This window comes from Trichomonas vaginalis, chromosome II (assembly GCF_026262505.1).
Source record: "Trichomonas vaginalis G3 chromosome II, whole genome shotgun sequence".
Taxonomy (NCBI): Eukaryota; Parabasalia; order Trichomonadida; family Trichomonadidae; genus Trichomonas; species Trichomonas vaginalis.
Window position 1 is genome coordinate 23,902,212 of NC_067204.1, and position 16,285 is coordinate 23,918,496.

Sequence of the window (16,285 nt, forward strand, 5' to 3'; positions counted from 1 at the left end):
TCTGTTTGTTCTCTAGCTTGTGGTTGTACTGAGTTTCTCAAAGCGAACCATTCATAGTTTGCCCATGTTACTGTTTGAACTAAGTCAGAGTTAGAATATATCTTATATCCCATGAAAACTTCTGGAGCATATTGGTATCCGACATAGAAAATTCCATTGCAACCTTTCTTGTCAGACAACTTGCAGAAGGTTTTATTTCAATGTCTTGTTCCACGTATAAGAAAGAGTTGTCAATAGAAATTATATGAAACCTGTCGCAAGCAATATCTACTGTTGTTGAAGAACCTTCTCCAAACTCACCTACGTTTCCATAAGAAACAGCAGTTGTATATTCGTAAGTTCCAGGAACTATTTCTGACCTTCTAATGGCATTGTCGCATTCGTTATACCATTCGGAAACATTTCCATTCATAGCATCCAAAACTGTTGGCGTTATATTCTGAGCGGCGTACATTTCATATGAGTAAAAATATAGAATAGTTGGATTTATATGTCATAATAGAACCCACGTGGACCAAGCTTTACTTTCTTCCTGACTGAGTTTTTAACTCTTCTTTTTCCTTCATTGCCCTCTGCTTGAAGTTGTTGCATCTTTGCATTATGTTCATCTAGTATGTTGCAAATTTCCCATGTCCTTTTTGCCTTTTGGCTCTGGTCGCCCATCTCAGGTAACCTATATCCTAGAAAGAGTTTGTCATAGTTTGTATTTGAGTCTTCGCGTATTGTTTGCATGACTCTTTCCTGAGTTTCCGGTTCAAGCTCTTCAAACAGTGCCTGTCCATATGGAATATGCTCGTTTCCAAATATATGTTTTTGTAGCCATTCTGGTTTTCTTTCCATGTTACCAACTATATCTTTTGTGAATGGGAAAGCTTTTACCCAATCTTTCAGTCTTGCGTCGTTTATTTCTGTAGTTGGTTTTATTTTGTCAAGGAACATGTTTTTCAATACTAACATTTCATTTGGTACTGTCCATTTGAGTTTTCTTAAATATTCATCCCTTCTCGGTTCATTGTCTGCAAAGTAAGTTTTTATGACATTTTGTAAACTTTCGTTTGCAAGGTCATGTACAATAGGTTCTCTTCCTTCTATCTCCCTAACTTTCTTTCTAAACTCTTCACCAAATATACCATCTCTATGGTTCTGTGTAGTTCTTTGAGATAAATGTTCTAGAACGTCAGGTGTTATATTTCCATCAGCCATGTTCATTTCATACTGGTCCAAAATATCTGCATCTTTCATATCTTTCAATGGCATTAAAGCCGCGCTGAAAATACCAGCTATATCTGGTTCACCATTGACTTCCATTGCGTCTACAACTTCTTGGAATTGAGGTTGTAAGTTTATGAACCACCTATCCGGGTTAGCTTTATGACCCCATCTCATTGTAGTTCCATCGTCTGCAGAAACAAAAGTAGGTTTGTTTCCATCTTGGTTAGGTTCTGAATGAACTTTAAACAATGTTTCATTTCTATATGTTTTCTTGAAATTTAACCTTTTATCTTCACCGAGTTCATCCGAAGATTGAACGTTAAATGCTCGTAAGTAAAAAGGGTTGTTGTATTTGTGTACATTTTTTTTCAGTTCTTCCATTCTATGCTGGATATTTTCATCTGATGTTGGAGTCTTTTGTATGTCGGCAAACATTTTTCGATATTCTTCTACTATGTCAGCCGAATTTTTTTTAGACTCTTGGAAATATTCCATATTCTCCGCATACTCTTGTTGAGGGTCAAGATTTTTCGGCTGTTCCAAATCTTCATCTAGTTCTGTGAAGTTAGTTTCCAAAGGAAGGACTTGTTCGTTTCCTTCAGGCTCTTCTAGCTTTTGTTGCTGAACTATTTCTTCCATGTCTGGTTGTATCTGAACTAGTTCTTCCTGTGGAGTTTCTTGTACCTCATCTGCTGGCATTTCATATATTCCGAGACCGTTTTCAACAAGTTCCCTTTCTAAGTCATCCGGACTCATAAACCTTTCTTCTTTCGTTCCGTCTCTATTTTTTACGCGTTTCATGAAGAGAGTTAAATTGTCATTTAGCTCTGACATCAAATATCTCGGAGTAAATTCGTTCATGTCATTTGGATGATATGCTATTAAATCATATCCCTTAGCGAGCTTGTATTTTCCAGGTTTGAAATTATATCCCCTTTGGTGCAGAGCCATAAAGCTAAATAGGTTCGGGTCAGTATTTCCATCCTTGAACTTTCTAATAGCTTCTTTATATCTGTCACTAAAGTCAATACTATCTGGGTAACCATAGTCTTCTTTAAGCATTTTTAAGAATTCTTGGTTTCCTTGTTCTCTACTTCTTTTATGTCCTTGCTCTGTTTGTGGTTGTTGTTGTGCTGGTTGTGGTGCAGTGTTTTGAACTGTTGGTTGTTGTGTTGGTTGTTGTGCTGGTTGTGGAGGTGGTTGTTGTGCTGGTTGTTGTGCATGCCTGTGTCTGTGTCCATGTGACGATGTAAATGTTCTAGGTAGTCCTGGTGCAGGTGCTTCTCTTGGAGGGTTTGGTGGTATATAAGTTCCACCAGCTGGCACATATGTTCCATCTGCAGCGTAATGTCCTACCTGACTTTTCGTTTTTAAGAAAGCATTTACTAGGTCTGTTTTGGTCTGTTGTAACTCTTTTTCTTGACTTTTCACAACAGTTGCTCTAACGGCGTCATAGGCACTTTGAACTGCCTGTCTCGTTGCTGCATCTGTTATTTTCGTCATATTTTGTGCTACTTCTTTTAACTCTTTGTCGAAACCTTCAGACTTCAGTTTCTTTCCAGATGAGAAGTCGTTCACTTGTTTCACCTTACTATGAAGAGCTTCGAAAGCGTTCTTAAAGTCAGCATTTGTTAAAGCTTCATTTGAACTATCTTCATCCGCTTGTATTTTTGTCCTTATTGACCCTATGAGTTGGGCTGCTTTAGCGTTGGCTTGGGCATCTAACCAGTCATTGTTAGCTTTTATATATTCTGCACTTTTCATTGCCTTTTGCATGGCTGCGTCGTTATTTTTACTTTCTTGTGCTAAGTTTTCATACTGTACGGTTTGGTTTTGCAACTGTAAAAGTTTTTCTGCCTTTACATTTGCTTCAACTTCTTTTTTATACTCATCGCTATCCATATATGTCTTCAGGGCTTTTTGTTTTATCTCTTCATCTTTCAGTATTTTATATTGAGTAGTATGGTTTTTCAAATTTATGACATCTTGTTCCATTTTTGCTACTTCTGCTGCTTTTTCTGACACTTTTTTCGCATATTCCTCTGTACTTAGTTCTTTCAGTTGTTCTTCTTTCTTCTTTTCTCTACGTTTAACTCATTGAGTTTCTTTGTGTGTCTGTCATATTCTAGTTTCTTTTCGTTTTCACTTATTTGCTTCTGTATGTCTATGTTTGACTTTTTGACATCTGTTATTTGATTTTTGAGTGAACTCAAATTCATTTGACTTTGAGGGTTATATGCTGTTCCGTCTGCAGCTCCACCATAGCCTGCCATTTTCGCTAAAAGTCCCGCTCTTAAACCTCCACTCTGTGCACCAATGACTCGGTTTAAAAGCATAGGATTGCTTGACATTTGTTGCAACATAGTGGGGTCATTCAGCATTTGTTGTTGCAACTGTTGTTGTGGTGTCAGTTTTACTATTGGATGTTTCAATGCTCTCTTCCTCTTACGTATATTCTTACGTAGCTTACGTGGCATTTTAAGTGAAGTTAAAAAGCGGTTTTTGACAGATGTTTGTATGACACTTTTTGTTCAGCACAAAAAACTACTCGGTCAAAGTGTTGTCAGTTTTGTAAAATAACCGTCCTATCTCATTCTATAAGGGGGAAAGGCTTCTCAAAGTATACTTCCTTGGAACGCCTGTAACTTTTCCTGTAGCGACGATAGACCCTTACTTGTCCGGACAAAGTTATACTATTTTGAGTGCTCTACAAAAAAGTCAACGGCTACGACTCTCAAAAACCGTTGTGTAAAAAGTTTTACCGTTGGACAAAAAAGTATATATAGAAAACAAAAAACGTTTATAGTTCATTCAATATTTGAGATGGAACGGTTTGCCAACGGTAACTATTAAATAAAATAAAAAAATAGAGGGGGTTACCGTTGACGAAAACGGTTTATTTTAAACTTTTCTATGAGTAGTCCGAAAAAAACAGTTTATTTTTGTCTAATGGAAGCCAACATTAACAATTCTCAACCGCTAACCAAAGCCAAAGCCCCACAACCTCCAAGAACTGGCACAGCTGTTAGAATAACCGCCAAAAAGTCTAACAGCGAATTAAGAGAAATTCTTCAACAAATTTGCTCTAAATATCTCAAAGACGCCGAAGAAAACACACAACCAGACGCTATATACAATACTCAGTTCTGTGAAGTTCTGAACAAAGCAATTGCTAGTTCAATTGAACTTACTAAGACAATTCCAAGTCCAATTGAGCTTAGCGATGTCTTAGTTCAGTATTTTCCAACATTTACTAAGCTCATAATGTTGAGAACTTTATACCAAGTTCGTCAAAATCTTCCTCGTTACATGCAACGGTCATTCGACAAGAGCATTGCCGAATTCCAAGTCTTTAGTTACGGATATGACCAAGATGAATACATTGACGAGTTCGGAGACAACTGTACAAAATGGTTTGACTGCTATACGACTACACAATTTGAATTCGACTTTCTCGAATTCAACGCAGCAACCATTTATATCATTGCTCTTTACCTTTCCGAACAACAACAAGACCTCGCAGATGGAGATGTTGTTACTGTCGTCATGGAAACTCCTGAACAATTCGGAAAAAAGAAGTCTCTAATTGCCAAATTTGTTCCAGGACATCAGCTTTTCCAACGCACAGAAGTCTTCTGTATTCCTGGAACTAAGTTCTTTGTCAGGAGCGAACTCAAAGAAAGATATAATGTGTCATTCAATTACACATTATATAATGTCTTCGACCCAGAAGAAGACTTCTTCCCAGAAGCAATGGAGGAGGAAGAAGAAGAGAAACACGAAGAAGAGAAACACGAAGAGTCCTCCGAATTCACACCAGAAGACTAACAATTTTCCGAATAAAAACCTCATTTTATACTAAACATCTTCGGGGCTAGAAGGGGCGCAGCCCCTGGAAGCCCCACTACCTTTTTTTTTTTTTTTTTTTTTTTTTTTTTAAAGATAGCATAACTTATGGATGTGCGTATATTAAATTTAATAAATTAAGAGAAATTATTTTTGGCGCCAAAATTATTCGTTAACTCTCAAATTTTTCTGAGTCAATAAGCCGCCAAAAAAGTGTCATTTTGTTTCGTTAGAGAAAGATGAATTGTCCATGTCATCCAATCGGGAACAAGGGGGATGGGGATTAGATGATAAAGAAGCAATTCATGCTCTCTATCTGAAGCAATCAGACTTACCAGCAACAATGTGAATCGATTTGGCTTTAAAGTTAATATAGCAGATCAGCTTGTTACTGGAGAGACTAGGCATTACGATTGATTCGCTGTAGTGCTCTACTTTAATTTAAGAGTAGTAACGGATAACTGAATTCCCAAAATTCTTTAGGTGATCCAAAACACTGTAGCTTGCTTGAACTTTGGACGAGCCTCGCACCCAGAGAATAGAAATCCCAATCTTGCTCATGTTTAGTTGAATTAGTCTGCAGCAGTACAGCTCTGATACCACAAGATCGTGATGCAGTCACAACGCTATTTGATTCAACAACTAGCTAGTTTTGACATCAAATTGCAAAATTTGACTTCGTTATGAGCTCTTTGTAGCAAAAATACATTACACTTAAAGACTAGTTGCTAGACTGTAGTAGTTTGTTCGTATATATCTATTTTTCCCCAACGTATTGCATACTACATTTTGACAAGACTTGCAACCTTATAGTAACCTCGTTAATTGTTCAAGCAAAGCGTAGGTAGTTAAGGTCGAGTAAGAGTTCTTCTTAAATCTTTCACTGAATGAGTAGGTGTTGGAAGAACTGTTCTCTAAAGCGATACAGTTGCGCTACATGTTCGTCAACTTGGTCTAGAAATAAATATATCATTTGTTTTATACGTTTTTTCGTAATAAATTATTTGTATTTGTTGTATTTGAGTATGAAGATAACAAAACTACGGATAAGACTAAGACGCAGTACACTGGGCTTCGTTGCCATTTTATTTACCATGTTAAGAATAAACTTAACAGACATGCTTTGTTTTCGACGAAGCCATCTAAAATAACGTACATCTAAATAAAACTAAAAAACTGTAAAATTTCTTTATTTGATAGTATATACTTCAAATTATGCACTATACCTTCTAGAATTCTATAACACTCTTTGCATATAATTTTTTAAAAAAAAAGTTATATCTCGACAAAAATATGATTTATCAATAGAGTATGTAAAATAAAACTCATTCGCAGTATTAAAAAATCGTAAATCTTTCCAAAAAAATTTTGAATTACAAATTTTAAAACTTAAAACAACATTTTTTGAAGCGAAAAAACAAATCTAATTTTTTTTGGAAAATTTAGAATAAATAGAGCTCTTTAACTCGTCGAATACAAATTGTTTTCAAGTTTTTTTCGACCGGAAATTGAACTTTTAGAGTTTATACAATAAGATTCACATGAAAAAATACGGGTTTAACAAAGAAATCACCAATATAAAGGTTTTTTAGTAGAACGAGATTGATAAAAACTATGGTATGATAAAAAGACGATAATTTTTTTGGCGGGATAATTGAAGAATATGAATGATTCGAATTACAGACATACTCTAGTCCGAAACTTACTATGGTTCGTGACTTATTTTTGACACAGAATAGCTGTAGACTAAGGCTTACTCTAGATCCAGACTTATTATACAATTAAATTTGCTTTTGGAATAAGACTTAATTTTAGTTACAAACTTATCTTAATATCAGACTTATATTTAGAATCAGACTTACTTTAGTCTAGAACTTACATTTAGAATCAGACTTCCATTTCAAGTCAGACTTACTTTCGTCCGAAACTTCCATTTCAAGTCTGTCTTACTTTCGTCCGAGACTTAAATTTCAAGTCAGACTTACATTTCAAGTCAGACTTACTTTCTTCCAAGACTTACTTTCGTCCGAGACTTACATTTCAAGTCAGACTTACTTTCGTCCGAGACTTACATTTCAAGTCTGTCTTACTTTCGTCCGAGACTTACATTTCAAGTCATACTTACTTTCGTCCGAGACTTACATTTCAAGTCATACTTACTTTCGTCCGAGACTTACATTTCAAGTCATACTTACTTTCTTCCAAGACTTACTTTCGTCCGAGACTTACATTTCAAGTCAGACTTACTTTCGTCCGAGACTTACATTTCAAGTCATACTTACTTTCGTCCGAAACTTACATTTCAAGTCATACTTACTTTCGTCCGAGACTTACATTTCAAGTCAGACTTACTTTCGTCCGAGACTTACATTTCAAGTCATACTTACTTTCGTCCGAGACTTACATTTCAAGTCAGACTTACTTTCGTCCGAGACTTACATTTCAAGTCATACTTACTTTCGTCCGAGACTTACATTTCAAGTCAGACTTACTTTCGTCCGAGACTTACATTTCAAGTCATACTTACTTTCTTCCAAGACTTACTTTCGTCCGAGACTTACATTTCAAGTCATACTTACTTTCGTCCGAGACTTACATTTCAAGTCATACTTACTTTCTTCCAAGACTTACTTTCGTCCGAAACTTACATTTCAAGTCAGACTTACTTTCGTCCGAAACTTCCATTTCAAGTCTGTCTTACTTTCGTCCGAGACTTACATTTCAAGTCAGACTTACTTTCTTCCAAGACTTACTTTCGTCCGAGACTTACATTTCAAGTCAGACTTACTTTCGTCCGAGACTTACATTTCAAGTCAGACTTACTTTCGTCCGAGACTTACATTTCAAGTCATACTTACTTTCGTCCGAGACTTACATTTCAAGTCAGACTTACTTTCGTCCGAGACTTCCATTTCAAGTCAGACTTACTTTCGTCCGAGACTTACATTTCAAGTCATACTTACTTTCGTCCGAGACTTACATTTCAAGTCAGACTTACTTTCGTCCGAGACTTACATTTCAAGTCATACTTACTTTCTTCCAAGACTTACTTTCGTCCGAGACTTACATTTCAAGTCAGACTTACTTTCGTCCGAGACTTAAATTTCAAGTCATACTTACTTTCGTCCGAGACTTACATTTCAAGTCAGACTTACTTTCGTCCGAAACTTACATTTCAAGTCAGACTTACTTTCGTCCGAGACTTACATTTCAAGTCAGACTTACTTTCGTCCGAGACTTACTTTCGTCCGAGACTTACATTTCAACTCAGACTTACTTTCGTCCGAGACTTACATTTCAAGTCATACTTACTTTCGTCCGAGACTTACATTTCAAGTCAGACTTACTTTCGTCCGAGACTTCCATTTCAAGTCATACTTACTTTCGTCCGAGACTTACATTTCAAGTCATACTTACTTTCGTCCGAGACTTACATTTCAAGTCAGACTTACTTTCGTCCGAGACTTACATTTCAAGTCAGACTTACTTTCGTCCGAACTTACATTTCAAGTCAGACTTACTTTCGTCCGAGACTTAAATTTTAAGTCAGACTTACATTAATATCAAACTTATATTAACCTACGACTTACTTTTATTCCCAGACATCTTGATCCACACTGACATTGAAAACCACTCATACATCTAAAGCCACTCAAACATAATCCAAAAAATGATAATGTAATGAAACTTTATAGAAAATTGAAAATTTCGGCAATTAAAAATAAAGTCGAACAGCATTGTAAATGCAACTGCAACATGGAAAATGTTTATAAACTATATGGTGTTCATATTCCATGTATTCATAACATCTTAGATGTAAAACCGGCCGATTTAGAAAAACCTAAAGCATTTCATATTGGAAAATTGGAATTCAATAGTTCGAAGAATATTCTAGTTTATGATGATGAAGACAATCCGATAGGAAAGGGTGATCGGAAAAATGAACAATGCAAAATTTCGGCTCGGAAAACATTTACAACCAAAGTTGAGAACGAAATTTACTTGTATGAAGAACAAGTAACTCCAGATATAGGAGTTAAAAGTCTTGTTCAACGCATTTTAAATCTTCCGTCAATTGACAAGGCAACAAGTTTCATGTTTAATCTTGGGATGAACATCGATTATGATACAATTCAGGCAATTCATTATATATCATCATTAAGAAAAACACATCCAGAAGTGATAGATTTGGCATTAAGTAATGCATATCTTCCGGAAGAATCAGATGAATATCAGCAAAACAAAGACATGATTTCAAAAATTATCGAAGAAGTTTTTGATAATAAAGACAAGGAAAGAGATCCGGATTTTGTTGTAAGAAGGAAGAGGAAAAATGGTTTGTGAAAAAAATATTTATATGAATAAAATGTGTATGATTATTGTTTATAAAAATAGTTAATAAATATGAGAAACTATTTAATTATTTGTTATATAAAGATTCGATATACAGAACAGAATGAAAAAGGATAAAAAAATTAATCAGAAAGATGTAAAAGTTTGGGAGATATAAAAAATATTATAGAGATAAAATATTTCCTGAGAGATAAAAAAGTCAATGAAAGATGCAACAGTGTTAATGAGATGGCATAGTGTCTGAGAGATGCAAGAGTGTCTGAGAGATACAATAGTATCTAACAGAAGCAACAGTGTCTGACAGATGCAACAGTGTCTATGAGATGCAACAGTGTCTATGAGATGCAACAGTGTCTGACAGATGCAACAGTGTCTATGAGATGCAACAGTGTCTATGAGATGCAACAGTGTCTATGAGATGCAACAGTGTCTGACAGATGCAACAGTGTCTATGAGATGCAACAGTGTCTATGAGATGCAACAGTGTCTGAGAGATGCAAGAGTGTCTGAGAGATACAATAGTATCTAACAGAAGCAACAGTGTCTGACAGATGCAACAGTGTCTATGAGATGCAACAGTGTCTATGAGATGCAACAGTGTCTATGAGATGCAACAGTGTTTATGAGATGCAACAGTGTCTGACAGATGCAACAGTGTCTATGAGATGCAACAGTGTCTATGAAATAACAGTGTCTGAAAGATGCAACAGTGTCTGACAGATGCAACAGTGTCTATGAAGATAACAGTGTCTGAAAGATGCAACAGTGTCTGACAGATGCAACAGTGTCTATGAGATGCAACAGTGTCTGACAGATGCAACAGTGTGTATGAGATGTAACAGTGTCTATGAGATGCAACAGTGTCTATGAATGCAACAGTGTCTGAAGATGCAACAGTGTCTATGAGATGCAACAGTGTCTGAGAGATGCAACAGTGTCTACAGATGCAACAGTGTCTATGAGATGCAACAGTGTCTAAGATGCAACAGTGTCTATGAGATGCAACAGTGTCTATGAAATTTAACAGTGTCTGAGAGATGCAAGAGTGTCTGAGAGATGCAACAGTGTCTAACAGATGCAACAGTGTCTGATAGATGCAACAGTGTCTATGAGATGCAACAGTGTCTGACAGATGCAACAGTGTCTATGAGATGCATCAGTGTCTATGAAATTTAACAGTGTCTGAAAGATGCAACAGTGTCTGACAGATGCAACAGTGTCTATGAGATGCAACAGTGTCTGAAAGATGCAACAGTGTCTGACAGATGCAACAGTGTCTATGAGATACAATAGTATCTAACAGAAGCAAAAGTAAGTGATAGATGCAACAGTGTCTATGAGATGCAACAGTGTCTGACAGATGCAACAGTGTCTATGAGATGCAACAGTGTTTGAGAGATACAATAGTATCTATCAGAAGCAAAAGTAAGTGATAGATGCAACAGTGACTTATAGATGCAACAGTGTCTATGAGATGCAACAGTGTCTATGAGATGCAACAGTGTCTATGAAATTTAACAGTGTCTGAGAGATGCAAGAGTGTCTGAGAGATACAATAGTATCTAACAGAAGCAACAGTGTCTGACAGATGCAACAGTGTCTATGAGATGCAACAGTGTCTATGAGATGCAACAGTGTTTGAGAGATACAATTGTATCTAACAGAAGCAAAAGTAAGTGATAGATGCAACAGTGACTTATAGATGCAACAGTGTCTATGAGATGCAACAGTGTCTATGAAATTTAACAGTGTCTGAGAGATGCAAGAGTGTCTGAGAGATACAATAGTATCTAACAGAAGCAACAGTGTCTGACAGATGCAACAGTGTCTATGAGATGCAACAGTGTCTATGAGATGCAACAGTGTTTGAGAGATACAATAGTATCTAACAGAAGCAAAAGTAAGTGATAGATGCAACAGTGTTATAGATGCAACAGTGTCTATGAGATGCAACAGTGTCTATGAAATGCAACAGTGTCTGAGAGATGCAAACAGTGTCTGAGAGATACAATAGTATCTAACAGAAGCAACAGTGTCTGACAGATGCAACAGTGTCTATGAGATGCAACAGTGTCTGAAAGATGCAACAGTGTCTATGAGATGCAACAGTGTTTGAGATGCAATAGTATCTAACAGAAGCAAAAGTAAGTGATAGATGCAACAGTGACTTATAGATGCAACAGTGTCTATGAGATGCAACAGTGTCTATGAGATGCAACAGTGTCTATGAGATGCAACAGTGACTATGAGATGCAACAGTGTCTATGAGATGCAACAGTGTCTATGAGATGCAACAGTGTCTATGAGATGCAACAGTGTCTGACAGATGCAACAGTGTCTATGAGATGCATCAGTGTCTATGAAATTTAACAGTGTCTGAAAGATGCAACAGTGTCTGACAGATGCAACAGTGTCTATGAGATGCAACAGTGTCTGAAAGATGCAACAGTGTCTATGAGATGCAATATTATCTGTCACACATAACAATGTCTGACAGATATATCTTTCTATGATTCTAACCCTAATTACATTTTTCGTAAAAAACTATATTTAAGATTTGCAATTAACACCCTTTTTTCTCTTCCAATAATGCACAAAACCAAGATTTGACATCAGATTTAAAATCTCCATCAAGTCTGCTTTCCAAATCCGCTGTCAAAACTTGAATATCTCAATTAATTAATGATATTCAGATATTGCGAATAATCTTTAGGTAAAGAAGAAAATTTAGGTTGTAAAATCATATAAAAATGTAGTTAGAGAGCAAAAATTATGTTTGAGTGGATCTCCATGTCGTAGTGGATCTAGATGTTTGAGTGGCTTTAGATGTATGAGTGGTTTTCAATGTCAGTGTGGATCAAGATGTCTGGGAATAAAAGTAAGTCGTAGGTTAATATAAGTTTGATATTAATGTAAGTCTGACTTAAAATTTAAGTCTCGGACGAAAGTAAGTATGACTTGAAATGTAAGTCTCGGACGAAAGTAAGTATGACTTGAAATGTAAGTCTCGGACGAAAGTAAGTCTGACTTGAAATGTAAGTCTCGGACGAAAGTAAGTCTTGGAAGAAAGTAAGTATGACTTGAAATGTAAGTCTCGGACGAAAGTAAGTCTGACTTGAAATGTAAGTCTCGGACGAAAGTAAGTCTTGGAAGAAAGTAAGTATGACTTGAAATGTAAGTCTCGGACGAAAGTAAGTCTGACTTGAAATGTAAGTCTCGGACGAAAGTAAGTCTTGGAAGAAAGTAAGTATGACTTGAAATGTAAGTCTCGGACGAAAGTAAGTCTGACTTGAAATGTAAGTCTCGGACGAAAGTAAGTCTGACTTGAAATGTAAGTCTCGGACGAAAGTAAGTCTTGGAAGAAAGTAAGTCTGACTTGAAATGTAAGTCTCGGACGAAAGTAAGTCTGACTTGAAATGTAAGTCTCGGACGAAAGTAAGTCTTGGAAGAAAGTAAGTATGACTTGAAATGTAAGTCTCGGACGAAAGTAAGTCTGACTTGAAATGTAAGTCTCGGACGAAAGTAAGTCTCGGAAGAAAGTAAGTATGACTTGAAATGTAAGTCTCGGACGAAAGTAAGTCTGACTTGAAATGTAAGTTTCGGACGAAAGTAAGTCTTGGAAGAAAGTAAGTCTGACTTGAAATGTAAGTCTCGGACGAAAGTAAGTCTTGGAAGAAAGTAAGTATGACTTGAAATGTAAGTCTCGGACGAAAGTAAGTCTTGGAAGAAAGTAAGTCTGACTTGAAATGTAAGTCTCGGACGAAAGTAAGTATGACTTGAAATGTAAGTCTCGGACGAAAGTAAGTCTGACTTGAAATGTAAGTCTCGGACGAAAGTAAGTCTTGGAAGAAAGTAAGTATGACTTGAAATGTAAGTCTCGGACTAAAGTAAGTCTGACTTGAAATGTAAGTCTCGGACGAAAGTAAGTATGACTTGAAATGTAAGTCTCGGACGAATGTAAGTCTGACTTGAAATGTAAGTCTCGGACGAAAGTAAGTCTTGGAAGAAAGTAAGTCTGACTTGAAATGTAAGTCTCGGACGAAAGTAAGTATGACTTGAAATGTAAGTCTCGGACGAAAGTAAGTCTTGGAAGAAAGTAAGTCTGAGTTGAAATGTAAGTCTCGGACGAAAGTAAGTCTGACTTGAAATGTAAGTCTCGGACGAAAGTAAGTCTGACTTGAAATGTAAGTCTCGGACGAAAGTAAGTCTTGGAAGAAAGTAAGTATGACTTGAAATGTAAGTCTCGGACGAAAGTAAGTCTGACTTGAAATGTAAGTCTTGGAAGAAAGTAAGTATGACTTGAAATGTAAGTCTCGGACGAAAGTAAGTCTGACTTGAAATGTAAGTCTCGGACGAAAGTAAGTCTGAGTTGAAATGTAAGTCTCGGACGAAAGTAAGTCTTGGAAGAAAGTAAGTATGACTTGAAATGTAAGTCTCGGACGAAAGTAAGTCTGACTTGAAATGTAAGTCTCGGACGAAAGTAAGTCTTGGAAGAAAGTAAGTCTGACTTGAAATGTAAGTCTCGGACGAAAGTAAGTCTGACTTGAAATGTAAGTCTCGGACGAAAGTAAGTCTTGGAAGAAAGTAAGTATGACTTGAAATGTAAGTCTCGGACGAAAGTAAGTCTGACTTGAAATGTAAGTCTCGGACGAAAGTAAGTCTTGGAAGAAAGTAAGTATGACTTGAAATGTAAGTCTCGGACGAAAGTAAGTCTGACTTGAAATGTAAGTCTCGGACGAAAGTAAGTCTTGGAAGAAAGTAAGTCTGACTTGAAATGTAAGTCTCGGACGAAAGTAAGTCTGACTTGAAATGTAAGTCTCGGACGAAAGTAAGTCTTGGAAGAAAGTAAGTCTGACTTGAAATGTAAGTCTCGGACGAATGTAAGTCTCGGACGAAAGTAAGTATGACTTGAAATGTAAGTCTCGGACGAAAGTAAGTCTTGGAAGAAAGTAAGTATGACTTGAAATGTAAGTCTCGGACGAAAGTAAGTCTTGGAAGAAAGTAAGTCTGACTTGAAATGTAAGTCTCGGACGAAAGTAAGTCTTGGAAGAAAGTAAGTATGACTTGAAATGTAAGTCTCGGACGAAAGTAAGTCTTGGAAGAAAGTAAGTATGACTTGAAATGTAAGTCTTGGAAGAAAGTAAGTCTGACTTGAAATGTAAGTCTCGGACGAAAGTAAGTATGACTTGAAATGTAAGTCTCGGACGAAAGTAAGTCTTGGAAGAAAGTAAGTCTGACTTGAAATGTAAGTCTCGGACGAAAGTAAGTCTGACTTGAAATGTAAGTCTCGGACGAAAGTAAGTCTTGGAAGAAAGTAAGTATGACTTGAAATGTAAGTCTCGGACGAAAGTAAGTCTGACTTGAAATGTAAGTCTCGGACGAAAGTAAGTCTGACTTGAAATGTAAGTCTCGGACGAAAGTAAGTCTTGGAAGAAAGTAAGTCTGACTTGAAATGTAAGTCTCGGACGAAAGTAAGTCTGACTTGAAATGTAAGTCTCGGACGAAAGTAAGTCTTGGAAGAAAGTAAGTATGACTTGAAATGTAAGTCTCGGACGAAAGTAAGTCTGACTTGAAATGTAAGTCTCGGACGAAAGTAAGTCTGACTTGAAATGTAAGTCTCGGACGAAAGTAAGTCTTGGAAGAAAGTAAGTCTGACTTGAAATGTAAGTCTCGGACGAAAGTAAGTCTGACTTGAAATGTAAGTCTCGGACGAAAGTAAGTCTTGGAAGAAAGTAAGTCTGACTTGAAATGTAAGTCTCGGACGAAAGTAAGTCTTGGAAGAAAGTAAGTATGACTTGAAATGTAAGTCTCGGACGAAAGTAAGTCTGACTTGAAATGTAAGTCTCGGACGAAAGTAAGTCTGACTTGAAATGTAAGTCTCGGACGAAAGTAAGTCTTGGAAGAAAGTAAGTCTGACTTGAAATGTAAGTCTCGGACGAATGTAAGTCTTGGAAGAAAGTAAGTATGACTTGAAATGTAAGTCTCGGACGAAAGTAAGTCTGACTTGAAATGTAAGTCTCGGACGAAAGTAAGTCTGACTTGAAATGTAAGTCTCGGACGAAAGTAAGTCTTGGAAGAAAGTAAGTCTGACTTGAAATGTAAGTCTCGGACGAAAGTAAGTCTTGGAAGAAAGTAAGTATGACTTGAAATGTAAGTCTCGGACGAAAGTAAGTCTGACTTGAAATGTAAGTCTCGGACGAAAGTAAGTCTGACTTGAAATGTAAGTCTCGGACGAAAGTAAGTCTTGAAGAAAGTAAGTCTGACTTGAAATGTAAGTCTCGGACGAAAGTAAGTCTTGGAAGAAAGTAAGTATGACTTGAAATGTAAGTCTCGGACGAAAGTAAGTCTGACTTGAAATGTAAGTCTCGGACGAAAGTAAGTCTGACTTGAAATGTAAGTCTCGGACGAAAGTAAGTCTTGAGAGAAAGTAAGTATGACTTGAAATGTAAGTCTCGGACGAAAGTAAGTATGACTTGAAATGTAAGTCTCGGACGAAAGTAAGTCTTGGAAGAAAGTAAGTATGACTTGAAATGTAAGTCTCGGACGAAAGTAAGTCTGACTTGAAATGTAAGTCTCGGACGAAAGTAAGTCTGACTTGAAATGTAAGTCTCGGACGAAAGTAAGTCTTGGAAAAAGTAAGTATGACTTGAAATGTAAGTCTCGGACGAAAGTAAGTATGACTTGAAATGTAAGTCTCGGACGAAAGTAAGTCTTGGAAGAAAGTAAGTATGACTTGAAATGTAAGTCTCGGACGAAAGTAAGTCTGACTTGAAATGTAAGTCTCGGACGAAAGTAAGTATGACTTGAAATGTAAGTCTCGGACGAAAGTAAGTCTGACTTGAAATTAAGTCTCGGACGAAAGTAAGTCTTGGAA

The 16,285-nt window shown here is 36.6% G+C and overlaps 3 protein-coding genes across 3 annotated transcripts, besides 1 other annotated feature; 1 reads left to right on the forward strand and 2 right to left on the reverse strand.

Moving 5' to 3' along the window:
• Positions 1-5,150: part of a mobile genetic element that runs on past the window's edge.
• Positions 487-1,386, reverse strand: TVAGG3_0599260 (protein of unknown function, DUF4106 family; the record flags this gene model as incomplete). Its single annotated transcript, XM_051239726.1, has 1 exon — positions 487-1,386. One exon carries the CDS (start codon positions 1,384-1,386, stop codon positions 487-489), a length of 900 nt encoding a protein of 299 aa, XP_051097550.1.
• TVAGG3_0599270 (protein of unknown function, DUF4106 family) lies at positions 2,092-3,207 on the reverse strand (the record flags this gene model as incomplete). Its single annotated transcript, XM_051239727.1, has 1 exon — positions 2,092-3,207. A coding segment is annotated over one exon (1,116 nt), but the record flags the coding sequence as incomplete, so codon positions are not given.
• On the forward strand, positions 4,162-5,040 carry TVAGG3_0599280 (uncharacterized protein; the record flags this gene model as incomplete). Its single annotated transcript, XM_001287561.1, has 1 exon — positions 4,162-5,040. The coding sequence occupies one exon, from the start codon at positions 4,162-4,164 to the stop codon at positions 5,038-5,040; it is 879 nt and encodes a 292-aa protein (XP_001287562.1).
• Positions 5,151-16,285: the final 11,135 nt, after the last annotated feature.